This window comes from Lasioglossum baleicum, chromosome 10, assembly GCF_051020765.1.
Source record: "Lasioglossum baleicum chromosome 10, iyLasBale1, whole genome shotgun sequence".
NCBI lineage: Eukaryota > Metazoa > Arthropoda > Insecta > Hymenoptera > Halictidae > Lasioglossum > Lasioglossum baleicum.
Genome location: NC_134938.1, coordinates 1722471 through 1749777, shown reverse-complemented (window position 1 = coordinate 1749777; position 27307 = coordinate 1722471). Strand labels below are relative to the sequence as shown.

The following is a 27307-nucleotide window of genomic DNA, read 5'->3' as shown; positions in this document are numbered from 1 at the left end:
CGAAAAGCGAGGTAATGGCGAACGCATGCACGCACGCGCGCTCATCGTCGACGTTTGAACAGAGAGAAAAAAACCTGTTTATAATAATATGCAAACAATTAAACTTTCCCCGGGAAAATTGGGCGAACGGCCGGCGACGGGTTTGGTTCGGGTCGGAAACCGGGAGAGAGAACTACTTCGAGCAATCTATTTAAAAACTGCGGCCCGGAGATATCTATAGGAGAATTTTACCGAGGGGGAAAGGGGGTGTAGGATTAAAAAAGTTTTAATATGGTTTTTGATATCAACGTCCGCGGGATGCTGCGAACGTTTCATTCGTTTCCACCGCCGAATAAAATCATATCGGATTCTATAGAATATTTACCAATGAGCAATCCGTTATTTCCCGGTAAAGAGATGACAAAACCGGACTTCATGGCGGCCCTTTCGGCTCGTTGTTTGCGAGTGACAATATCGGAGAGCTGGCTCGATTTGTAATATTTATTTCCGATCGATACGGATGAAAGTAAATGTAGGTTCCCGAATCAAACGTTGCCCTGGGCGAAGAATCGAACGAGCGGTCATATGCTCAGTTACTTTGTGGCCATTTTTGAGTGACGCACTGCGCTTTGTATGCGTCCATATTGGCAATTTCCTCCAAACGTCCATATATGTATATGCCCAGAGTGGTCAGATTAAGATTTCTACCCCCACTCTAGCTTCCCCTTCTGCGACGCAGTGCCCCCACTCTTCTTCGCAACACGGTCACGTGATTAGTGAAGGCAGAGAGGGAGTAACTTTTACCCTCAATTCGCGCTCCCTCCCCTCATCCGGCCCCACTGGGCTCTGACTCGTTAGTCAGTCATCTAGCACAGTGGTCCCCAACCCCCGGTCCGTGGATCAAATGGTACCGGGCCGCCCAAGGAACATTAAATACAATTAAATTAAAATCATTAAATCAAAACAATCTAAAATATAAATAATCAACGTCCCTCTCCCCTCAGTGGGCCGCGGTAAAATTATCAAACGTTGACCGGTCCGCGGCGATAGAAAGGTTGAGGAGCACTGATCTAGCACACCCAGGACGAACCTTCCCCTCTCCCTCTAAACTCTAAAAAAAAATGACAAGATGACGTCTACAAAATATACATATATATATGTATACATAAAAACTCAAAGTAATTCTGGAACCGCATCTTCAGGGGTAGCCCGCCATCAGAGTTAGCGGTTTAGGAGGACGTGGATTTCGGTGAAGAAAACGGTGTAAACAGTGCGGTACCATTGATCGGTAGGACAAATGGGTGGCCTAAGCAAACGGCGAACGGTGTTCCAACAGAAACTCCTCTCCGGTTTGCTGACCTACCCCTCGAATCCGAGTATCATGAATAGGGGGAGGATGATAGCGGGTAAGGACGGGGGACGCGACCGAGAGGATAAGGATAGGAGGATGAAGAAGAAAAGGGGGAAAAATGTAAAACAAAGTAGGAGAACGCGTGTTCGATTGCCATGAGAGAGTCTTCCGCTGGCTCCTCGTTCCCCCTCGAGCAATTATGCATAATAGGGGTAGCAGCTGGCCCGTAGCCACGTCTACCTGTTGCACGGGAGAGCCGAATCGCTCGTCGGTGCGAAACTACGGTGCCGTTCAAGAGGCCGTTTCCCGAGGGTTCGAGGTAGGTCATTGTGAAAGAAAGAGACCACGCGTGGGGTTTAGGGTCGGGATTTTCGGCGTCCCGGCCCGGGGAACGCCTGGAACCAGGTCACGGGGTCACCACTCCGCTGCTCTTAGTCGCGTGGCACGTTCCACCCCCGGAATCGTATCGGATATCGATACCCCGACTGATCGTAAGATGTCTTCGGGGTGGACACGTAGGCTCAACAAGTCCTACAGAGATGCTCCCGAGTCCTGCTGAAAGCGGGACTCTTCTACTGAAGACTCTTGAATGGGCTCTGCTCTGGTACGTTCTTAAGAGAATCTAGTTGGGGATGATCGTACTTGAATGGACGAGGAGGACAATTTTAATTTAAGTCGTAACTGGTAGACATGGAAGAGATATTTTTCCTAAACATTGTGAAACTGCAGCAAACTTCTCCACATACTTTTGAATGCTCTACTGAAGACTCTTGAATGGACGCTGCTCTGGAACGTTCTCAGGACAGTCCAGTTGGGGATGATCGTCTCGAAAAGACGATGAGGACAATTTTATTTAAACCGTAACTGGCAGACATGGAAGACATATTTCTCCCAGAAATTGTGACAGTGCAACAAACTTCTCCATATACTGTTTAATCAACTTAAGGGATGCTTCCGAGTCTGACTGCAAGCAGGACTCTTCTACTGAAGACTCTTGAGCGAACGCTGCTCTTGCTCGCTTTTAGGCCGACGAAGTTGGGGATGATCGTCTTGGATAGATGATGAGGATAATTTCATTTTAAATCGTAAGCGACATGCATGAAAGATATTTTTCCCAAAATTTGTGAAACTTCAATCAAGTCTGCGTCGCCACAAGCTCACATATCCGGCGTTATGGTCGTGATTAATAGCACCGAAACAAGACTCGTAAAAAGCTCGACGATCGTTGACGTTTGCGAACGTACACATCGAGGGGTGGCGCACGCATACAGAGACCGAATGTGTACCGTAGACCTGAGTAAACTTTCGCAATTAGCAGTGCTATTGGCTACCTTGTACAATTATATTAAAACGGTGCACGGTAACAATTAATTATACCGGCCCGGGCTTTGTATTAGGAATTTCCTATACACTAACTCGAGCCGAAAACACGGTAACTCTCGTGTGTGTCTACGAATCGCTGGGCACAAAAGGCAAACCGTGCCGCGTTACCGCTCAAAATTCCTATTTTCCCTTCTCCGCGACACGCACACGCACATGTCGAACCCCACAGCCTCGCCTGCACAATGCACCGCAGCTCGCGATTCAATTTCTAACCGCAATAACATGGCGAAACAAATCATTTGCGGATAAAACTTTAACCGGTTGCTACTCCTAAATATTCCTACCTGTTACGTAGTCTTAATTGTTTAATTATTGTCTAACCCTGCGACAGTGTTGTTTAATAGTAGTACTGGTCGGAATTCCCCGATCCAGATTTTTCTATACAATGGAATTATTCCAGCTAGGAATGAAATGCAAAGGGTTAAAATTGTACGAGCGTCCCCATTCTCCTCGACTCGTTGTCTACGAACGAGAAGTGCAGCGAACGTCTGCTCGGGAATACAGAGAGATCGATGGGGAAGCGTACACAAACGAGAAGTTAAGTTTCCCGTTCTGGAAATTTGCAATTATTCGCATCGTCTGATCTCCGGCACTGTACGCCTCCCTTTCTTTCCTGTCGACCGCTTTTTTCCGTCGTTCTCTGCGCTCCTCCTTTACTTGTTTTCTTCTTCCGCTTGAATTTACCCGGCACGACCCACGTCTTTTCCCTTTCTTTTCCTTGCCGTCTGTTTGCCTTGGATATTCTCTTTCTGTCAAAACATCTCTCTCTCTCTCCCTCTCTCTCTCTACTCGAAACGTGTCTCTGAATGTTCCTGAGGAGCTCGGCTTGCACAATCAACCCTCTGCTACAGGGTGTCCCAAAAATGAGACACCTCCTCGATAGGATTCCTGGAGTCATTTCAAGTAAATTTTTCCTTTGCGGACATGTTCTCCGTGGCTTCGTTCAGGAGTTATTAACAAAAATATGGAGCAATCGGGGCGTGGCTACAGCGCTCGGACTCCGCCTCCGTCCTGTCGCGGAGGCGGAGTCCAGTCCACGTTTTTCTTCAATAACTCGTGAACGAAGCTTCGCAGAACATTTCCGCAAAGGAAAAAGCTCCTTCAATTTACCTCGGGAATCGCCTGGCTCAAATTCCACATTTTTGAGACAGCCTGCATATTCGATCATCTCCGATGCTTCAAGTTTTTTCTTTATTTCGCACTTGCCCGAAAGTCTACTTTCGTCCGACGTGAAAATTCCATGCGAATTTATCAGCGATTGAACGCTGCTTGTAAGAGGTTCGCACGCACTCATCGGAAGCATCGTTTCCGTCAGCCGCGCGATTCTCTCTCGCCTCCGGAGCGTGTGCACGCAGCGCAGACCCATTCATTTCAAATTGAATAGGCGCTCGCCTCGCGTCGTCGAGAATTTTATAACAACTTTTCGTTATTCTGCGCGACTTAGCACGAATATAAGGAAACGAAATGCACTTCTTCCATTGAGGGGGAGAGCCTCATTCACTGACGCATTACTACCTTGTTGGCTGGCAGCAGCAGCCTGAAGGTATCCTCTATAGAGAGTAATTACCACAATGCTGCCTCCGAAACGTGAACGATCGAGACGCGTCGACGACGGTGCACAAACGATATTTATAATGAACAAAACAATACGTTGAATTTGATCGAACGTTTGTCCAGGTGTGACCGGAGGACGTGGAAAACCTCGAAGGCGGATGCACAGGTGGACAAGTCTCGGACGAGTTTCGGGTAACAGGGCATCTTTATATGCCCCTACGCTTACGCACGCCGTGCATTATGCAAATAGGATTTCGGCATGGTGAATGCGAATTCTCGTGCTTGTCGTCGCCGTTTTCCACCGGGCAAGCGGCGTCGTCGACGACGACGAGTATTACCAGTGGCTGTGCCACACCAGCCTGGCTGTGGTTTCTAAATGCTCAACTTCGTTCATCGCGCCAATTAATGTTATCCACATTCCTGCGAGGAGAGTCGCTAATTAACGCCTTCCGACCAGACCTAAACCCCCTCCTCACCTCTCCCCATCCCTATCCTTTGGCCTCTCCGCATAGCTTGTTGCTCGTTACTCTTTACTCTGTCTGTTGTTTCAGTCGACTGATGATATCGTTATTTTCGCGACGGCTCGCGGACGGCGGCAGCGACGCGGAGCGTCGCGGCGGCGGCTGGCCTCCTCTTTGTCGTTTCAGAATAGTTTTCAGTCCGGCAACGTCTCGCGGCAATTCATCGCGAAATTTCCATTCCGATGGCTAGCTCTGTAATTACGTTACTCACGGACTCTCCTCCTTTGCGCCCGGACCTTTTGCACCCGGTGTCTTTCGCCATCTTTATGCGAGACGCGATATAACGATCGGAGTTCGGGGTAATTAATATCGACTTCCGGAAGGATTTGTTTTCTCGCTTCAGTTGCCGCCGGTGCGAATCTACGCGATCTAAGAGTCTCCTGTGACAACTTTCAAGTATCGGTACCCCTTCCGTAGAGGAAGCTATAGGCTGAGCACGGTTTAATGAATTATTTCTTCTGTTCTACCTAATAGCACGCATCACAGTGAATTATATCAGAATTTTTAATTGCAAAGTCGATTTTTTAAACATCGGGAAGCATAACATTGCGTTGTCGTTGGGAATCCTGATGGTTTAATGAATCATGTTCTATTTCTTCTGTTCTGCTTAACAAAAATTTCTAAAAAAATTTATGAACATTCTACCTAGTAGCATAGACGACAGAGAATTATTTCAGAATTTTTTGGTTGCAAAATCGATTTATAAAAATATCGAATGGTCCAACCAAACTTCAATTTGGTTTGGGAGGGGGGTTGATATTAATCGACGCTTTGATGCAAATTAATTTATGGCTGTTAAAAATAATTAATCAGGCATAACGTGAAAAGGATCCGGGTCTCGAGTAGCAAGAAAATGAAACGGAACGGCCTCGAGATGGAAAGGAAATACAGAATTGTGTAAGCGGAGTATCGTAACGCGTTTCGCACGCAGCTATCGATGGGCAAGCACGAAAATCTAGCTGGTTCGAAAGTACAGCGACGACTCGCGTTGGACATCGTAAAATCACCGGACCAAGACCGAACTAACTAGCCGTTCGCTTTCTCTCGCGCGCACACGTGTGTGTTCGCGTGTTACGTCCGCAAATAATAAACCGCGAGCATTTCGACTTTCTCGGTCAGAACCGAAAAAAATCCCCGTCGAATGAACCGCGACGTTATTGTTGTGTGTCGAATGCTAATTGGAGGGGGAAAAAGAATAAATACTGTATTTCTAACGTAAATTTCGTTTGCCATTCAACTAGACCTGGGAAGACGATGAGAGCAGCCTCCTTCGTTATCAACGACACAACTTTGTTCGGCCCATCAAGTCAAAATTCGCTTTGTTCGCGTCGTTTAAATTCTGTTTGAGCTCCCCGCCGTATTGTTAGTAAGATTTGCGCTGGAAGACTCCGTTTGAATCTCGTTCGTCGCATTGTCCCGGTCGCGGAACAATTGCGCGTTACGACTGCGAGCGCGGTAATAAGCTATTATGATCGTTGCCGCGCGCGCGCGCACCAATCTACCAAATTCTTGCGGAATTACTCGATTTTGTAATAACAACAAGGAAAACGTGCCCCGGCCTTGCTCTAGAGGAAAAAGAAAGTATATCATACAACCGATTAAGGCGCTTCAATTGGAACAGTTTTACGCGGACGTTATATCATGAATTAGTGTCCGGATTATGAAATTCCGAGGTGAGCACGCAGAGCGAAGAATACGTAATGGGCTGCAGGGTTCATGCATTAATGACGAAAATGAGCGGGTGCGATTTAAAACGCTAGAAGAATTTTCAGGTACAATTTTTAAATATAATTTTAATAATAAAAAAAGACTTTTTAATTTTAGTTATTTTTTTTTAGTTAATAATTTTTTTAGACATTAGTGACTAAATAAAAGCGTGCAGCGCTAAACTATATTGACGTAATCTTCGCGGGCGCTCCACGCTTTTATTTAGTCACTAATGAAAAGTTTTTAAAAAGTTTTTTTATATATTTTTTTATTTTCTACTTTTTAATCTTTTTTAAATGGAACGCAAGATATAGTAATACTGGTATGAAATAGTTAAGATAAAGAAACGCGAGATAGAATGAGGGAATGACTCCGAGAGAAGACGTCTCTTTATGGAGGCCGAAATTGTACGAAATGGAACTGAATGAACGGAACACCACACTGAGCCCCTTCCATGCGAAGTGGGTTATTGGAGTGGGGATGAGTCGGAGTGGGACCGCGTAGTGGAGTAGGGAGCGCTGCCGCGCGGAGTGGGGATCGCTGAACGCGATGACGTACTACCGAGTGTCGCGCGGCGAGGTGAGTCGGTTAGTATTAAAATTTTTTTCTCCTAGACGCACAGTTTTTTCTTTAAATCTGTTTTTTAATATTGCATTGTCATCCACTTCTGAGCTATGTTTAAAGTTTCAAGTCTCTAGCTCATCGGGAAGTGGTTTAAAATTCGATTACAAGATTTGACGCATACAACAACGACAACAACATCGACGACACGACAAGCATGGTAAAATGAATGTCTATTTCACCCGAAATTCTGTAACAATTCAGTCAGAAAGTTCACTCCAAAAGTTAACCCCCATTTGCTATACTATTTTGATCGCGGCTTCGCCGACCAGAGAAAAAATGAATTCGCTGAAGAGAGAACACAGAGCACGTTCAAAAAATTTTTAGAATTCCTTTGTAAACGGGAAACTCATAATTCATTCGCGTAACACGGTGGATCCCATTATTCATGCGCTTTCGTTGAACACGAAAGCTACGGTGGATCTTGTTTAATTTATGATTGTGAGCACTACATAAATTGCCGAAAAAATATTCACACGTTACACACAGCGGCGTGCATATAAAAAGAGATTAATTACAATTTTTATGCTCGTAGAATGTGTAATGTGAAGGGAAGAATGAAACAATAGTTGAAAATGTAGAATATTCGATCGATTCGAGCAATTTTCAATTAACGCGTTTGCAGCGGCGAGGATGAGAGAGAGAGAGAGTGGAGGGGGCGTTCCATTTTTGCTAGGTGGGCTATGGCTCCCATTAGGCGAGTCTCTCCTGACGTTCCCGATCTATGCTGGCCGGTGTATCCTTTTGCGAGTCAATTCACCAGGGTAGAAACAAGCTGCACAAATATAAGAGGCGGGTTTTCGATTTCTAAGAGTGCACGCAGGCCGATGGCGATCATTAGCACAAAGCTAGAGCGCGGAGAGCAGCTAGCAACGGGTGCAGACTTGCAAATTGCACGAACGGAAGCCAATTATGAGGCTCCGAGGCCTTTGACAGTTCATAATGCAATTAGAAAATACCTTCTCTCTCTCACTCACTCTCTCCTCTCTCTCTCTCTCCCTTGACGACACAATATCTTCCGCGAGGGCGGTTGCTGCCTTTTCTTCTGATCCCGCCCGCCGTTTTACCGGAGGAAAAACAAATGTCTGCTTTCACCGGTCCTCGAAGACTTCCTTTCGGGCCGCGCACACAAAGCTTTCGCCTTCCATTCTTGCCGGCCGCTTATTGTTTGCGATACTCTCCACCGTTCTTACGAATAAGTAATACTCTTTTTGCCGATTTCTCCGCGGCGCGCCATGTTCGCCCAGTCGGCATTTCGACCTTCGAGAACCTAATATCCTGTTCTGGATCACTCGCAGATCAAAGAGATCAACAGGGTGAAACGTACGGATCTTGCAGATCAAAGAGATCACCGGGATAAAACGTATTAAAAATCGTGTGTACGATGAAACAAAATACCTGTGAAAAATACCCCCAAGGAGGACAAGCTTCTGAAGTCTGAAAACTCTTTCAACGTCCACGATGTTCATAAGGATGTTCAGAAGGGAGTTCTGCTTAAATATTTATAACGGTCGAATTGAATATCGTGGGAAAACATTTTCGGAGCCGCCGCACGACTGCTAAGGGGTCCAAGAAGAAAACTCTTTCAACATTCACGACGTTCAGAAGGGCGTTCGCAACATGTCCACAACATATTGGCAACTCGTTCGCAGATTTCTTCCACGGAAAGTTCCCTATAATTCGGAGACCGCGCCGATAACCGCGCCGCAGCGCAAAGCCCTTAGGAACCGACCGCGAAAGCAAGGAAAGACAATTCCCGTCTGGTCCTAACTCGAGCATGACGGGTAAGAACAGCTAGTTAGCAATGTTGCAGTTTGTTACCGGAGGATGTTCGCCAGTCCGCAGAGCCGCGGCGGGTTTCCCGCAATACGGAATAACAGAAGCCGAGCCCTCTCTCCCAGGTTCGGACCGCTCCGAAACTCGATAGGCAAGTGACCATGGGGAATCGACGAAGTTAGTTCGCGGGATAAGCATACTGTACACACACACACACACAGCTATGCAGAAATTTTGCAAGTATAAGTCTGCACTCGTCTTGGTCGGTGCATCCCGGCTGCGGAGACTGCAACGCCGTACACGCATCGATTATTAATTCGCGAGTAGATTGCGCCTTCTATCTAGCCGTCTCCTTTCTACACGATCCTCCATCTTTGCTAACACTAGCGAACATGATTCTTGCAAATAGCAAAGATTGGAATAAGATCAAGTGTCACATTCCTGACCTTGAAATTGTTTTAATGGAATGCTATTCTTTTATATCGTATAAAATTACCTTCAAGGTCACCCAAGGTCATTTGTAAACAAAAATGGTGACTAGTGCTATCTCCGCCTGTCTGCCTCATCGTACTCGAGGAGAGGAGAGGAACTGTGAGCTACCCCATTTGATTGTTTAATCCAAAAATTCTCAGAATTTCTAGTGAAAATTTGAATGAAACATCGTGAGTTTTGCAGAGATTCTTGAAGAGTACCAATATCATGTATCGGTTCAAAAAAAAGCTTGCTATATTTCTCCAGTATCGGGTCCGGAGTGCTCTCGATCTCTTCCGACGCAGCTCTTGCGCACCGAATGCAACGGTTCCAGCTCTCTCCTTTCCAGGCTCGAAATCCCCAGCCGGGTATTACGGTAAGCACATTAGTTGTCGCCTCTCTGTTGTGACTAGGCGAACTTCGTTCCTCCTACCGACCGGTTATGGCTGACGTGCTGCGAAGATAAAGGCCGCGTCGATGCGCAACCTGCGAGCGGTGAAAACCCGAATTAGATCGGAGCTGAACGAAGGAGAGAGGGATAGAAACAGAGAGAAAGAGAGAGAGGGAGACAGCAGACTAGCGTGATCTCTCGCGAAATGCTCGCGATTTTCTGAGACCCTCCTAAATGAACCCGTTCTCCTCTTGCTACTTATTTCCTGGAGGACCTCGAGTGCAACGTGTAATTGTCGCAGTTGCGCATGTTGCTCCGATGAAGCGCTCGCCGAATGCAACTGAAGATTAGGCGGAGGACGAATTGGAATCGTGTAGACGACGTGTGTGGTAATAATGATTACCAACTGTCGGAAGTAATTAAAGTTTGGCATCGTTAGATTTACATTTCAGTATTCTCAGAAAATTTGTGGTCGGGTTTTCATGATTTTACCATATGATCTCGAATTTCCTTCTAAACCTAATCACTCCCATCACAAAGCGCAGTCTTTCAGCTTTAATTTGAGCCCTCGGACGTCCCAAAACTCCTCCTCGAACACATTCTAAAATTGTTACAAAGAATCACCTCTATCCTAGTTTGGATAGTGAAGGTCCCACTAAATCGTGGTTTAATCGAGCAAACGCAATCCAAACTGTACCGTGTTTGGGCTCGTTCTATTCGTGAAAGTGTCGCGGATATGCCAGTAGAAGTGTCATGAAAAAACAGAACACTCGGACGACGGTGCCTGGGTCGATTTCGACCCGCGATGTAAAAATCGACGTTACGACCGAAGTTTCGGTAACCAAGCTCGGTTTGTTATCACGGTTTCCTCGCAGGGGAAATCAGCCCGTCCCTCGGCGAAACAGGAGTAGTAACGCCGTTACTCGTTCGTCGCATTTCGACGCATTACCATGTAAAACTTCGGTCGACTGTCGGGGAAACTCGAAACGAGCGAGGGGCTTCGGCGAGAATACTTTCGTTATTTGTAACTGGATATCCCGCCGCGTATCTCGCGAGAGGAGAGAGAGAGAGAGAGAGAGAGAGAGAAGCGTTCGCGAACTTCAACTTCCGGCGCACGCTTCTCCGGGATGGCATGAACTGGTCGCAAAGATCGTAACGAGAGAGGACAGGCCGTCGCCGCGTTTGTAATTTCAAAGCCCGAAGACAGCACACACACACACACACGCACGCACACACGCACACCTAACCCTATACTGTCCCCGTGCCACCAGGAGAGCTAGGCGAAACTGCTCGCTCGCGTGTAAGAAGTTTCCCGTGAAATGTTGCCAGCTACCGATACACGGCTAACTGTGTTCGCGGAGCATGCACGCGACGAGACTCTCCTTTCTTCCCTGGGCGGCACCCGCTGCAACGGGTGTTGAGTCGAGCGAACGCAACTTGATTATCAAAGACACCGAAACGGAACACCGAACGCAAATACGTCCCCCGCACTTCCTCCGGGAGCACCCGACACGTTGCTCGACGCGATATCGGTCCTACAACCGCGTGATCACCTTGACAATTTCATGCGGTTTTACACCTGATACATCGATCTCTCCTTTTACACGGTTAAAATGATCCTCGGGCAGTTTCAAACGACTTTTTCCTTTGCGAAAATCCTCTCCGCCGCTTCGTTCAGGAATTATCAACGGAAAACGCGGACCGTTCGGGGCGTGGCGGAAGCGGACTGGCACCGCCCCGACCAATGACGACGCCGCGCTGAGTGGGACCCGTCGCGGAGGCGGAGTCTGCGATTCGTCAGCGCTTTTCTTTGATAACTCCGTAACGAAGCCTCGAAGAAGATTAACGCAAAGGAAAAAGTTACTTCAGATGACCTGAGAAATCACCTCTTTGAAATACAGCATTTTTGGAACATTTTTGAAAAATGAATCTACAAAACACAGGGGTGGGGTGTACAGGATTGTTTATTATAATAGGTACTCGTGACTTTTCCGCTGGTCGGGATGAAATAAAAAGTCTGGCACTCGTCCAGTGGCGCCGGGAACGTTCGCGTTTCATAAATAATTAAATATAATATCAAGCACGCGCTCGGGCTGCAATTTACGAAAGCATAAGATATATTTGATTTAATATCAATTTACGAAAGGATGAAATTGCGTATCGAATAATATTGTCGCTGGGACAAATTTGCGCGACCATAAATATTTTCAAACGGAGGGGCAGCACACACACAGATACACGCCGAACCGAACCGCTGGCACTCGCAACGTGTTTCAATGGAACGGAGGGTAGGAGGCAAACGCACAAAGTGCAGTTATCGCAAGACTTTAATACCCAATTATCAAAGCGTTTCATCGCTAATTTTATATTTCCTCTGTTTCCCAGCCGGGGCCAATAAGATCGGCCGCATAGGATCGATTTAAATTTGCGGAATACCTCGACCGAATAGTTGAAATTATTCGACCAAATGAACGAGTCGGCTGAAAATTCAAATAATAGCGGAGCGTCCGCGGGTGCCGAGCATCCGGATCCTACGAATAGCTCACTTTTCTAAACGAGACCTGTGCAGCCAGCGTGGATATAAAATCGAGTCCACATCGAATTAACATAATTCCTGTTTAACGAAAGAATGACTATCACCCTCTCCACACCCCCTGGAATTTACCCAGCAATTCTCACGAGTACTTTTCTTATTTCGCGGTTGTTTGCACGTTGCTGTTATTTCTGCGGTTGAACATTATACAAGCTGGATAGGTTACCGGAATTTTCCTGGTTGCCTGCCAAATCGAGGGAAAAGAAACGTGAGAATCGATTTTCACCGAGGAGGCCTGTCAACGTAATTTATAGTCGAAATCGACGGATCGACTGGACGAAAGTGAAAGCGGCGGCTCAATTAACGACAGTTAAAATCACGGCGAAGAAAGCTTGACCAGTCGCGTCTATCGATCGAGCATCGTGCAACTGTGAACGCAATGCGGTTGGCTGCGATCAATTAAACCTCAAACTGATACGGTTCTACGGGGTGTCTGAAAATGAAGTGAATGCTACACGTTCCAGTACAGACAGTACCCCCACTCTGCCAGTACCAGAGCAGTCACGCGACGTAGAGTGGGGGGCACAAGATTTAATCCGGCGTCTTGGTATCGTAGAAAATATAATAACTATATTATTTTCAACCTATGAAACTTGTTAAGCGAGAAATTCGATATTTATTGGATCACAGAAAATTGAGAACAACTCTGTAAAAATTCCAAGGGGCATAGTGAAGTGTAGAAATGGCGACCGGATCCTTTTAAGCAGCCTCTACATACCGCCCATCGCGGATCGCGGGTTTTCCATCGAGCCTAGTGGCACGCGAACGATTATTGGCCACGAGATCTCGACGGGAGGCTCCATTGGAGTGCCTGTTTAATCGGTATCCACATGATCTGATTTGGTCCGGTTAATTGACCAATTACCGACATACGAAAATATATGTAGACGACGGGGGGCGGTGGTGGGAGGGACGGCGGCGGTCCCGGGCCGTGGAATGCGAATAATTTCGCGAGTGTTTCCCTCTCGGCCAGGGGTAAAAATCGCTGCCGTTAGAGCCCGACAAAGAGAGTTGGTCGCGATTTGCAAAAATATATACGTCGATCAACGTTAGAGCAACGGAGAGGCAGAGCATAATGCCTGGAACGCTGAAGTAGAGGGTGCAAAACACACATGCACATACACGCGTGCACGCGGACACAGGGAGACGCACACTGTTAAGCAACCGAGAGAGTCCGGTGCTATGTTGTATTAATTTTCGTTTGCCGGCCTTTCGTTGCTTAATCGAGACTGTATTGTACGGCAGCACAATCGAGTGGAATCAATCGATCGAGCGAAATTCCGTATTCCCCTCGAGAATTGTGCACGCTCAAAGAATGGCTACCTACCCACCGACGCCGACTGCTGCCCAGTTACAAGTGCACAGAACCTACCCGCTGCGCTCTGCGAATCCGTACGCCGGCCATTAACGAACCCCCGTGTCTCGAGCTGTCGCGAATTCTCGTCACCTCGCGCTTCTTTCCGCGGAGCCATTGAAACCCGGATCCCGCGACACAATTCCAGTTTCGTGTCCGGGTTTCAGCAAAGAATTGCAAAATAATTGAATGAATTGTTCGATTTCGTAAGGATCAAGGCTTACGACGAGGTTTGAGACCAGTAGCGCGTTGTAACTAGTTGGCGCCTTGAGCAAAGTAGAATTTCGAGGCCCTAACCCCAACACTAAATATCTTTATGAGAAAAATTTGGATCTTGGATCTTGGTTTGTCTTGGGGCCCTCTTTTGCTTGGGCCCCGGGCATTTGCTCAAGTTGCCCATTGGGTAATGTTTAGATTTGGCGATCCTCCTCGGGGGAGTAATGCTGCACCTCGGAGTTTCCTCCGTATCAGTAAAGCCGGCCTTGTTGTTCGGGCCTTATTCCCATCGTTTTCTTTTTCTGTTGGACCTACTATTTATCAAGGTGGGTTCCGGGCCACCTAATGTGCCAACAACACGCGAAAAAGCACCCCGGGCCACCCCCGGCTTTTCACCGAGCGGTCGCCCATCTTAGTGCTGATCAGCGCCCCACGTTGTTTCACTTCGGTGATCGGCCGAGAACCGGTTCTTGCAACGGGTCCATGGTCGTTGATCCCATAGAATAACGTGCTACTGTTTGAGACAAGGTTTGTGAATTAAGAATTGTGTGTACCCACTCTTCCCCTTCCACGACGCTGTTCCCCCACGCTTCCGCCAGATTACGTGACGCGTTCCCTAACCCGGTATTGACAGAGAGGGGCTAACCTCTTGTTGTTGGTTTTGAGTTGTAGGAGGACGTATCAGGACACAAGGGGGGACGATGGCGGCAGTATCCGTCGCCGACGGATCCTCCGACCCGGATCCGTCGGTTTCCCCGTCGCACAGAACCGTCGCGACCCCACGAGACCCAAATACGACGATACCTCGCAACCCGGCCGGCGGAACGAGTGTCGTTACGCGGCTCGTTTTCCGGCTTTAATTAAATGACGTGCAAAACGTGCGGTACAGAGTCGCTTTTCTGGGCTTCCGGAGCAGCGGCGCGGCCGTACTGAGACGGGTCAACCGTAAACCAGAAATGCGTATTACCAGCCACCCACGTATTAATATACTATGGTCGTTCCCCTTCTACCACCACTCGCACACACATGTGCTTCTCTCTGTCTCTCTTTCCCCCGAGGGGAAAAATTGCAAAATTTTCAAACGGGATTCGTCTTCGTCCGGCGCGCTTCAATTTTCTTTTGTGCATTTCCGCCATTTCGCTTTGCATACCGGATGAAGGACACTCGGACAATATCCGAATTTATTCGTGGCATTTTTTTTCCACGCTCATTATGTACGTTAGGAATATTACGATTTTTGTTCTTAGTCTGTAAGGAACATTTCAATGTTTGTTCTTATTAAATGTACCAATCGATGCGAGATTAAACGAGTTTGTTCGCTTTGCAGGCGAATCGATAGGAACCGATCGCAAAGTGGGTTAAAGGGTACCGGCAGATCGGCCGAAAATTTTCATTTGACAAATTGGTGCACGGCGATAATTGTCCGAAGGAAATACAGTTGCGGCGGGGGTAATAAAGTAACGGCGATTAATGGAAAGAGTGGTTGAAACCGGTCCAACAAAATGGAACGTATAAGGTGTTTTTAAACTGCGGAATTTATGTGCGCGCGTGAATCCGTGCAGCTTATAACAAATAAAACGCACTTTCAACTCCCCCTTTTCAATGAATTCATATTTTTCTTATCTTCATTCGTAAACAAAATCCTTGATGGAAGCAGTCACTGAAAACCCTTCGAAAGTAACACAAATCACCCGCGGTACTTTTACTGTCAGTTACAAGCTTTCACGCTAATTGACTTTTTGCTCCATATTCACCAGCTCTCCAGTAATTAACGCGCATATCAAGCATCGAAATAAATTATTTAAACGCGATTCTCAAGTAAACGACAATTTCGCGAACAAAAATTTCATATTGGAAAAATGTGGGAACAAGTTCAGAGATCGCGAACGACGACAGAGTGTCAAGTGGATTTCTAAAACGATCATCGTTAAAACTTGATTTTCCCTGATCGCGTTACCTCGTGCCCATTCTCGCCTTTTTCGATACCGAATCGGGAATTTTAAATGGTGGGTGGGGCTTTTATAATGCGTAATTATAACGCGTATTCTCTCATCTTGATGGCGGTGCGTGCTAGCGTGGCCGAAGGAAATGCGAACACGCGCGAGCCGTGTGCGCACACGTAACGAAGCTAATTAGATGCACGCGATGCGAAAGCGAAAGGGTCATTACACATCCGCGGGAAAATAGAATTCGCAATACTACCCTTCGCAACCTCTACCTAAACATCATACATGTGCTTCCGGTTATGTATCGTCGTTATCGAATTCTACGATACACTGGAAACGGTTTTTTTCTTGCACATTGTTGCAGGACGTGAAAAGACGAGTCCAACGAGTACCATCACCATACCATTACGATCGTTCAATCTCGAGATATTCGTGTCTGAAATTTAAGCTCCGGGTTAGGTCTAGCTTAGGAGCCTACGCTTCGGACACGAATATCTCGAGATCGAATGATCGCAACGGTATCGTCATGGTACTCGTTGGACTCGTTTCTTCACGCTCTACGAGAATACTATAGAAAATATACAGGGTGTCGTATAAAAAAGTATCAACGACTCGGGGCACCCTGTAGGATATAACTGAATTAAGACTCCATTGATTCGACTGATCAAGAAGAATGTGGAATAAAAATTTTCTGGGCAAAATGGAGTCCGGTTTCTTCACCGGGCAGAGAAGAGTTTCTAGAAAGTTGACGTCCGAACGAGCATCGGCGACATTCAACGAAAGCAACAATTACCGGTGATCAAACGGGAGGGAGGGGATACCTTTGACTCCCCGCAGATTGATTGCTGTCTGTATCTCTTTCGTTTCCACGGTGTGTCCCGTGTGCGCCGGGCGGCGTGGCAAATTGCAACTGGATTTCTGTGTTGCGCAACATATTGTAGCCCGGGCCGGGCACGAAAACTCGGCGTGTCCGGCCAGAATGTCGTGCGCCGATTCATCGGTATCTCGATACGGAATATTAATTGGCGGCTATTGGTCTCCCGGATTACGTTATTTCGAACGCACGTGACTTGGAAGCGTGACGGACAAGAGGCAAGAGGAGTCGTCGCCGCGTTGCGAGACAACTAGACACGGAGTAGACACACGCGAACCGAATTTCTGAACCAGTGTATCCTTGTCTCGACAGGCTGGTCCCTTCGAAAACTAATCAAAGTTCTCGCGGATAAGAATCGTTCGTTTCCAACTGGATTTAGGATGTCCGTACAGTTCTATTTCGCCAGGATAGTCCATAAGTAACGGTCACGGTCAACGAGAAGCATTAGTCGTCGAGATACAACAACGGAATAAAAATTTATTTGATCGGTGCGCGCCGATGGCGATGGAAAACAATCGTTACAATCGTAATTCATATCTCGCCGGCACAAAGGGGAGCAACTGTCCGGGACAATTGATATCAAGCCCGTCGCGCAGGTAACGCCGATATTCAGAGTCGCGCGAGAGCAAAATTACTGCGACCCGCGGTTTTATTTATTGTACGACTGGGGAGACGAAGGACCGAATCGGGAAAAGCGATACGCGGCAGTCGCCGCCTACCGAAATGAACCCGTTCTCCCACTTCCTGGGACGAAAACCAGCACCTCTTCAGATTACCGGACGCCTCGGTTACAAATATTACCCGAAATTCCGAAATGAAAATGTTCCAACTGTAAGAGACAGGAGTTCTGCAGAATATTCCGAATAAAACAGCATATTCTCGCGCTAACGTCGCCGATAACAAACTCCCTCGTAACGGAACAAAGTATCACCGTGCTCGTATAAATTTAAAGCATTAATAAAAATTTAAGCGCTGTTTCGCACGTACGCTTTTATTCCAGTTGTTTTGATTGGCCGAATAACTTTTACGTATTCAACGCGACGCGACCACCGCCGCAGTCGTAAACGAGATGAACGCTTTTGATAACTGCGCTTTTAGTCGGTATTTCAGTATTTCGGTATTACACTCTCCGAGTTACATCGTTACCTAGTTAGTTACGATAAAAATTTTTTTTAAAATTAAGATCTTTTTTCAACGGACAGCTGCTGTTTTTCCTCGAACGTTGTTGTTGGGCGTGAAAAGACGAGTCCAACGAGTACCATGACCATACCATTACGGTCGTTCAATCTCGAGATATTCGTGTCTGCAATTTAAGCTCTGGATTAGGTCTAGCTTAGGAGCCTACGCTTCGGACACGAATATCTCGAGATCAAATGATCGTAACGGTATCGTCATGGTACTCGTTGGACTCGTCTCTTCACGCTCTACGAGAATACTATAGCAAATGTACAGGGTGTCGCACAAAAAAGTACCAACGACCCGAGTCATCCTGTACAATCTAACTGAACGAAGACGATAGGGGATAGCTACACTCATTAACGGCACCAGGGAGGTACAGCGATCTACCAACCACTGAATTAACTTACTTTACTCACGGACCTCTCTAACTTTTCCTGCCTATAATATCAAAGGTCAATCTCGTGAATTTTGCATCGGCCGAAAATTCTGGAAATTTCAACGCTCCTTTAGAACCTCGGTACATCAGTATCGGTGATTAATATTCCATCAGCGGTTCAAACAGTCAACCAACGAGGTGATTCGTTCTCGAAAATGGTGGCTGAATGATTAAGGACGCGGCTCCGGAAGATCAAACGTCCGCGTCGGAGGAGGCAAATTGAGAATCAAAGAAATTACCCGTGACGAGCCGGTGGGGGAGCGGTCGGATGTTTTTCGGAAAAATAGGGAAAATGGGCTTGATGTGGCGAGCGGTGGGTCTAAACGTCGCCTTGACTCTCGGAATCGAATTCACGCGCAAAAGGGAAGAGAGACACACAGGGTTGGTACCGTAGAGGTCCAGTTAGCCCCGAAGGATCGTGTACATCTTTATGCAGATGTACAGAGACATCGTAGGAGAGGCGTCGGGGAACGCCGGGTGCTTTGTAAATTTTCAGGGCGAGCGCCTACCTCTTAGGGGCCGTGGCACACGCGCTTTGCGGATTTTTCAATCACGTTCCCGTACTGACAGGATTAATAAAGCGGCACAGCGCACGCGAGCGCTACGCGAAGAGTTTCCAGACTCATTTCATGCAGAATCGAATTGGATTTCCAGGTCGGGGACGGTGTGTACATCTCTCTATATATCTCTGTGTGTATATCTATATACAATATACATATATATAGATAGATCTATGTAGATGTCTATGTGTGAAGAACAGAGATACAGCGCGCGAGCACCGAGAGAGCTCCAGAGTCCCTTTGATGTGCCACGCTCGGATACCGTCGAGGCTTTCTCTCGGTGATGCCAGACTCTCCGCACTTTGTTACATCGCCACTAAATAATCGGTTTATAAAAATTCATGGCGGAGCTGGCGTCGACACGCGGCTCGGTCCATGGGCTTAGTTTGTAGCCGCGGCCCGCGTTGCGAGCCAACACCAATCCGAAAGGAAGACACCGACATTTGCGGGACTTGTAGGAACTCCGATTTGTATCGAACAAATGAATAAACGTGCCTCGAAAGAAGTCTCTCGTGACGTCACACATTTTGGCGAATAATTCGGCTGGAGCCGGAAGTGTCAGTGGAATGACCCAATCTGCCAGGAGACTTCTTGTGAAAAACGGAGAGTACATGGGCCCATAGCAAGTTAGGCGGTCAGTTAGGTGGTAAGAAAAAATGATTAAATAATGACCGCGAGTGCTCCTGCGGGTTATTGGCTGGCTGGATAAATGCGATTAACTAGGAGTTCCTCGATCGAACAGCGTTGAGTCTGTTCAAAGGAACGCAAACGGCGAAGTATCGCGCAGCGTGGCATAATTAGCGGATCGATCGGGTTCGATGACGGCGGACCGGTGTCACACGGGGAAGATTGAGCCGTCCTGTACGATCCCGGAGAGCGAGAATAACGGGGGAGGAAGGTAGTCGGTAGGGTTGAGGATTGAAGAGCTGGAGGGTGGAGGATTGGTACGTTTTTAGTGGTTGCAGCACTCGAACGTGCCAGAGCGAATATATCCTGCACGAGTGCACGCGCACACGCGCTCCTCTATGTGGATACGTGGATGTATGCGCGTGTGCAGATACGTATACATACACGTACACGTCCGCGCGTAGCCGGGAGCCTTTATTCTTGCTATCACGGGGTGCACGTGCAAAAGCGGTGGGACGGCTCTCCGAATATTTTCCTTCTAATTTAATTTGAACCGGGCGGGAGAGTGCAACGCGTACGCATTACTTCGCGCGTATTCGTCGCGGCGAGAGTGAGGGAATCAAGATCGAGATCGGGACGCGAGAAGGAAGAGGCGACATAACGACGCTGCGCGCCGCTGATTTTTTGAAAGGCCGATTAGGAAACGTTGCTCGTGCGGCTATAAGGAACTGGTATTTACCCCTCGCGTCTGATTTTTATCATCTCCCCCGGGCGAACCGGGAACGTCGTCGTAATACGACCGACGTTCACCGACGTTGATTGCCGGCACCCTCGGGTCTCGCTGTCGGTGCGAGCGACACTCGAAAACACTTGAATCCGGAGGAATCTCCGCGGTAGATACATTTATCGAATGACCGATCTCGAGCGACCCCGCCGTCACGGGATTTTACAGTCCGACTATGCGACGGTATCACGATTTTCTCGGTGGTGTCGCCGTGACGGGGGAAAATTGAATTCTGACAGGAATTGCGATTCGTTGAATTTTTATTCCGTATTTATCCTTATATCCGTATTTTTTTTAGCGAAACCTCCTATATTTGACTCGGTATTCTTGGAGAGCGTCGAAAGACGAATCCAACGAGTACCATGAACGTACCATTACGATCATTCAGTCTTAAGATATTTGACCTTTGTCAAGGACATTGGTATTTCTGTAACGAAGCCCCCTATATTTGACTCGGCATTTTTGTGGAACGTCGAAAGACGAATTGAACGAGTATCATGACCATTACGATCGCTCAATCTCAAGATATGGGTTAGGTCTAGCTCAGTTGTCTAACCTTTCAAACACGAATATCTCGAGATTGAATAACCGTAACCATACGATCATTATACTCGTTGAAATCATCTCTTCGCGCTCCACTACAATGTCCAAGAAAAACTACAAGTTGTAGTTCGATAATACTAACTATGTACACCGTGCAGCTTAATTATATTTAAATACTGGTTTGGTGTTGTTACAGTGCTGTCTCTGAGAACGGGCGCAGAATCCTCGTCGAACTCGAGCTCGACGTCGCCAGCGGAGGAGGAGGATGAAGAATCCCTGGCGCAGATAACGTTGGCGGAGTTCAAGGAGAGATACAGAAGATTGATACCCTACATGACGTTCTACGTCGCCAGCAACTACGTGAACGGGCAAACTCCGGTACCGCAAACCTCAGCGAAGGAGTATCAAAGCAACGCCTCGCCGAGAAAAGAGCCGGAGCCCTTCGCCAGGCTGGCCGCCGTCAGAAAAGCGAACGTTCGCCTAAACGAGCAGAGTCACGACAGAAAGTTCGTTCCATCTCTACAATATGACCCCCGCCAGCTAGGAAACGACAACGAGTACTTCGCACCTGTTAGATACACTGCTAAAATTAGTCAGGACGATTACCCGGTTCAGTATCAAACGTATCAACGTCAGAAATCAGCGTACCCAGACGCGACACCTATCCCGAACCAGTTCGCACGCAAGGATCATAGATATTACACGAACGTGAGACCACCAAGACCTTACGCGACGAATGGCAGAGATCCCTCACCGAGAAAACAGTTGGCCAAGCCTAGTTCGGGGGTAGCTAACGTTCGGGACGAGTACGCGTTGAATTATAACGTCAGACCAATCGCAAATGGAGTTCATTATCCGGGGAAGGAGTTTCAAGGAGTTCAGGAGAAGCAACCGGGTTCCCAATTAATCCGGAATCCGAATGTGAATCTGGATCAGATAGTGGAGAGTTTGCACCTGAGCGAACGTCTCCCAGAAATACTGAGCAGAGACAACATCGACAACAGCTTGAGGACCCTGGCGGAGATCCTCAACATCCTCCACAATAAGAAGAAAGAAGAGTTCCCACAGGTTCAGCAGGGACCAATGATCTCATTGATCAAACCACCGTCGAGGTTGAAGGTCTCGAACGCGAAGCGCCCGCTGACAAGGCCTAAAGTCATCACGGAAACGAGATTCCAAGCGACGCCTAATCCTCTGTACTTAACCGATGATCCAGAGCGTTACAAAGTAATGTCGTACGAGGAGGAGATAGGTCCTCCGCCGCCTCAGTCGGCTTACTTCGAGGACGTTTTAAATAACCAGAAGCCGGAGCCGGACTTCATGAGGGACCAGCTAAACAAGCCGGAGCCCGCCTACGTCGGGAACAGTCTGAATAATAAGCTGTTAGAGTACTACATCCCCGTAGTTCAGGACGCTCCAATCAAGAACAAAGAGGTGTTCCTACCGACGGTTAGGCCCCCGGTGAATCATCAGCTCCCCGGGGAAAGACCTAACGAAAACTCGTACGAGATCACGGAAAATCTGAACGAGGACGTGCTGCAGCAGGATCAATACCCTCCTCCACCACCTCCTTCTCCTCCTCCGAGCACGGCGACTACCGAAACTTCGGTTTACAGTTACACGGAGTCGAATAAAATCTCGCCGCCGAAACTTAGCGTACCGCAGACGTCCGTGAAGTATGGCGCGACGCAGGGGAAAGCTCACGTTGATTACCCTGCGTATTCCAGCATACCTCTAACCAATTTCAGTTGCAAGGAACAACGGTACAAAGGGTTCTTCGGGGATCCCGAAACTGGATGCCAGGTACACTATTTCTCTTTGTACAACACCCTGTGTGTTTTATTTTGTATTCTTGGAGAGCTTGAGAAGACGAATCCAACGAGTACCATGAACGTACGAATACGATCATTCAGTCTCGAGATATTTAGGTTTAAAGCAGGGATCCTAACCAACGCCTAACTCGAACCGTAACCCGGGCTACCAAGCGCGGTTACTGAGACCTGCAGTAACCCTAGAGGAGCGGTTCCTAAGTAGCAACCAGAGCGGGTTACACATTTTAAACCGTACCAGGTTACAAGAAGTGCAGGAAAATAGTATGTAATAAGAAAACATAAAGGAAACTCATTAATTGCTGAATGTATTTGTTCTTAAAATCATAATATGATCTAAAATATCATGGTTTAATCACGTGGCTCTATTGTCGTTTAAGATAAATTTCAAGCCAGAAAATACTCGTTCAACCGCCACTTGAGTTGCTGGCACAGCATGTACAACATTTGCAAGATCAAATTAAATATAAAATGTTTTCAATCTGTGCTATATGTCGCGACTTTGATACCGTCAATTCGTATACTGAATTTCACGGGATCGTCAACACCTTATACATGTTCCGAACTTAACAAAATACGATCAGGAAACAATCCGGACGCTGACAGATCAGGTGCAACAATGTATGATTGAGGTGTCATTCGGCACGCTCGCGGAGGTCCTGAAGTGGTGTCTATATATTTATTATACAATGATATATTTCAGTGATGTTGTCACGGTAATAAATTGATTGTACTTTACGATTCAATAAATATGTATATTATTGCATATTATTCCATATTAATATTATCAGAATTAGTAGACATTAAATTTATCGTAAATATCCGTTACATCTAAAAATCAATATCAGTAACTCGCTTTGTAGGAGCGGGTTAACCAGCTTAACCGTACACCCATGTCTTTAGTAACCCGGTTACGCGGGTTGCTAGGGTTACAAGAACCGAACCCGGTTACGGTTACGGTTAGGATCCCTGGTTTAAAGTTGCGGTTTCGCTTAGGTTTGTTCTCGGATATCTCGAGACTGAATGATCGGAAGGGTACGATCATGGTACTCGTTGGACAAGTCTTTTCACGCTTCACGAGGATATCGAAGAATTGTGAAAAAATGATTTTGACGGAATTGCAACTTCGTCTGTTTCGCAGGTATGGCACTACTGCGATCTAAACGGAGGGAAATCGTCGTTTCTGTGCCCGAACGGCACCGTATTCAGCCAGGTGGCCCTAACGTGCGACTGGTGGTTCAACGTAAAGTGCGAGACGACCACGCAATTATACGTGCTAAACGAACGACTCTACAAGTACATCTTGCCGGTAATGCCGAAGTTTCCCGAGGACTTTACCGGGCCGGAGGTGGACCGATATTTGGAACTGAAATTCAAGGAAATGGAGGCGAAGCTGAAGGAGAAGTTGAAGAAGGAGAAGGAGGAGAAGGAGAAGCTCAAAGACAAACCGGAAGCGAAGAAAGAATCAGAGGAAGAAGAATGACGAATACGTAGCTAGTAGTTAAATTATTCGAATTATTATCGATTTAATGCGCGCGTCGGACCGATCCTTGTTGCCATTGTTTGTTCTAGCAACAATTTGTAAATTGTATACTCCGCATAGTCGAGAGCGGATTCTGTGAAATTTTGAAAATGTGCAATATGTATATCGTAGGTTCCATGTGTGTGTGATTTATGTTTAGCGTACTTTTAAGAGGAATTTTGTTTATACGACAGATCTCTGTACTAATTAAAAATCAAACTGTCCTGTTTCACCAATGCATATCGATACAACTATCACGTCAAAACTAATCGTTCGAACAAGCAAAAACGCCGAAACAAGTGTGGAATAACCGAATAATGTCAATAAGTATTTCCATTCCCTCTAGTCATATTCGTACTGCGTAATTATTTATAACAGGATACACTTCGCTATTTTATAGAAAATTTTTGTATTCGTACATGCATCTAGTGGCCAAAGTTGGTCGAACTTTTCTACAAGGATGACACATGCTCCCGAGGACAATGTATGCGACAATAAATTCATTGAAAACTTTTCAGGGAACGGCGTGTCACTGCTAGAAATTTTTAACGAAACATAACACTTCAATTTTCTATCTGTACTTAGTAGCTGGTAGACGTACCGAATAAACTTATTTATTTCTAATTTTATAGCTCGTACACGTTCGTTCTGTATACATTAACGAAATAATAGACGGTTTTGTAACAAAAATCATGTTGACACTTACCTTTTGCGCCAGCTGGATCCTCTGCAGCTTCTGACCGACGAGGTTGTACAGTGCGCGGAACTCTTCCAGGAACATGTGATTCTGTAAACGACAAGTAAGAACACCTTATTGTACAAGTAAAATACATTTCTTCGGGCCACATTTAATATACAAACCTTCTTCGCCAGTGCTACGTAATTGTGATGTTGATGCATCCTTAACATACAATGAGAACATCCAGCCATCTCGCACTCCTCGCAGAAATATCCTAAGGCTTCGTTGCATCTTTCCGAACAGGTATTCTGCACAATGTAGGAGTCATAGGTGGCATTGTTGGTCAACACAATTTTCGAGTGACTGTTCAAAGCTCGTCCGTGAATCTATCGACAAAACCAAGCACAGTTTTACCTACAGAATATTCTTTATTAACAAAAACAAAAATTCATAAAGAACGCGCTGTATACCTTGTTATAGCAACTTGAGCAATAAAGAGCGTCGCACTGCGGACACTTTATGGAAGCGTGGATTCCACATTCTTGGCATAGTCCTGAAAGTAAATTCGTTGTTAAGTATTACAAGCTCTTTGTTCATGCCTGCTTGTAATGCAAACCATGTATACCCTGTTGCTTTAATTTCGAGCTGGATGGCTTGGAGAACGAGATGTCTAAATCATCCGTGTCGATCGGTCGATTATGAGACAAGATCACCAGTCCCAGCGTATAGATATGCAGAGGCAACGGAGTTTTCTTACCATCAATCTGTTGCAAAATTACATTGCACGAGGGGCACGGTTTACCCAGAGCCAGCTTCGAACATTTCTCGCATACGATGTGTCCACATTCCATCAGCACCGGAATTGTACCACGCAGCGGTATAAAGTCTGAAACAAGTGGAAATCAAAATTTCTTGTGTATCATCTTAACTAACATTGCTAGTGTTGTGCGATGTAAAAATATTACCCTGAGAACAGTGAACGTGATTCTAACCTCCGCGCTATTTAGATTCTCGTTTTCAAGGAATTCAGTATTCACCGGTTTACAACTCTGTTTATATAGTTCACCTTTGTTCAGGCATCGATGAAAACTGTTGCAAAAATGTGCGAGTATTTACGAATAATTAATTTACGAAGCTAATGGTCTGAACGTCTCTAATTGTTATAAATTAATATACTTGTTGCTAGCACGTACGATACGTAAATAAATAGAGGAACAATGAAGCCGGTACACGTGTGGTTCGACGATTACCTTGTAGGAAAAATTGATGTTTGCAATGTGTACAATACACGTTCTTCAATTTCGTCGTGGGTAAGCTGTAATTCTTTTCTTGTTTGCCATCGTTCCGTTTTCCGGACATTGTAGTACACGGGACTTACAATATCTCGGACAAGCAATACAATCGGAATGAACGCACTGTTTGGACTGTTAACTGTTTGAAACTTTGAAGTTTACACTGGTTTACACGCGGCACAGAACTGTGTAGAGACTCAATCGTCGCGCATTTGAATTGTAGTTTGTAGTGTCGGCGCCAGGGCCGGCGCAGGCGGTCCGTGCCCGCGCACTTCAATTTCCAATAATCGCAGTGAAATATTTGTTACACACGCGGAGAAATTAATTTTAATCCAGATATGTGAATATAAACGGCGATTAGAAATTTCTGTTGATTGAAAATGTAATTATATTCGCTTTCGATCAACGTGTAACAGAGCGCCCTACTGAACCTCCTGCAGGCACTGCACGTCACGTGACTTGTAGAATGATGTTTGAATCGGTGAAGACTTCACGTTGTTTGTGGGAAAACAAACTGGAATTGTAAACAGAAATTTACGGTTAAGAAACAGGAATTAATGACAATATGTGTATTGTTGAATTGTATTAATTATTATATTTGTCGCAGGTAGCTCGCCGTTGGTTTGTACGATCAATTCTACTTGGTTAACTCCTTGCTGTACCTCCTTTCCAGTTACAGTGACTAGAACGTCTTTGTGTACAAAAATGTCGTAGAAAGGAAAATATGTAGAATGCATATTTTTTGTATGGCTACATTTAGTTTAATGCTTTTTTTGCAACAGTTTTACAAACGAATAAAATTTTATTTCATCTAAAATGAAACGCGTGACATTCATATTTGTGAGACTTTGTTAAAAACCTTCATCACGAGTCTGGCTCGTCAAAATACGGCAAGAGGTTAACAATTGAAGAACGCTCGCTCCAGCGCGTAAATAATTCACGTAGGACGAAAGTTTTTAGAAATTAATAGAAACAATTGTTTTATTAATTGTGATCGGTACATCCTAGCGCGGATAAATTGTTATACATATTTGTCGCAGGTAAACTTTTTAGAAATTAATAGAAATAATTATTTTATCTGGCTAGTCTTTATTTGATTAATTTACGTAATTTCTGCAG

At 46.1% G+C, this 27307-nt stretch overlaps 2 protein-coding genes across 5 annotated transcripts in view; one reads left to right on the top strand and one right to left on the bottom strand.

Moving 5' to 3' along the window:
* Positions 1-25496, top strand: part of LOC143212511 (uncharacterized) — a 50407-nt gene extending 24911 nt beyond the window's left edge. Inside the window, exons 2-3 of the mRNA XM_076431339.1 lie at positions 21063-22669; positions 23837-25496. Coding sequence (XP_076287454.1) covers positions 21063-22669; positions 23837-24178 — 1949 coding nt within the window. The 3' untranslated portion in view covers positions 24179-25496. The remainder of the gene's footprint in view (positions 1-21062; positions 22670-23836) is intronic.
* Positions 1-26619, bottom strand: part of Qin (tudor domain-containing protein qin) — a 257551-nt gene extending 230932 nt beyond the window's left edge. Inside the window, exons 1-5 of one of the 4 annotated variants that reach the window (XM_076431335.1) lie at positions 26147-26619; positions 25522-25782; positions 25367-25449; positions 25079-25282; positions 24924-25004 (exon numbers count right to left, since the gene is read on the bottom strand). In XM_076431335.1, the coding sequence (XP_076287450.1) occupies positions 24924-25004; positions 25079-25282; positions 25367-25449; positions 25522-25782; positions 26147-26255 (738 nt within the window). In that variant the 5' untranslated portion in view covers positions 26256-26619. Of the gene's footprint in view, positions 1-24923; positions 25005-25078; positions 25283-25366; positions 25450-25521; positions 25783-25861; positions 25999-26146 lie in introns of those variants that run through there. The other 3 variants (XM_076431336.1, XM_076431337.1, XM_076431338.1) reach the window with 3 other exon arrangements.
* Between the last annotated feature and the right edge of the window lie 688 nt (positions 26620-27307).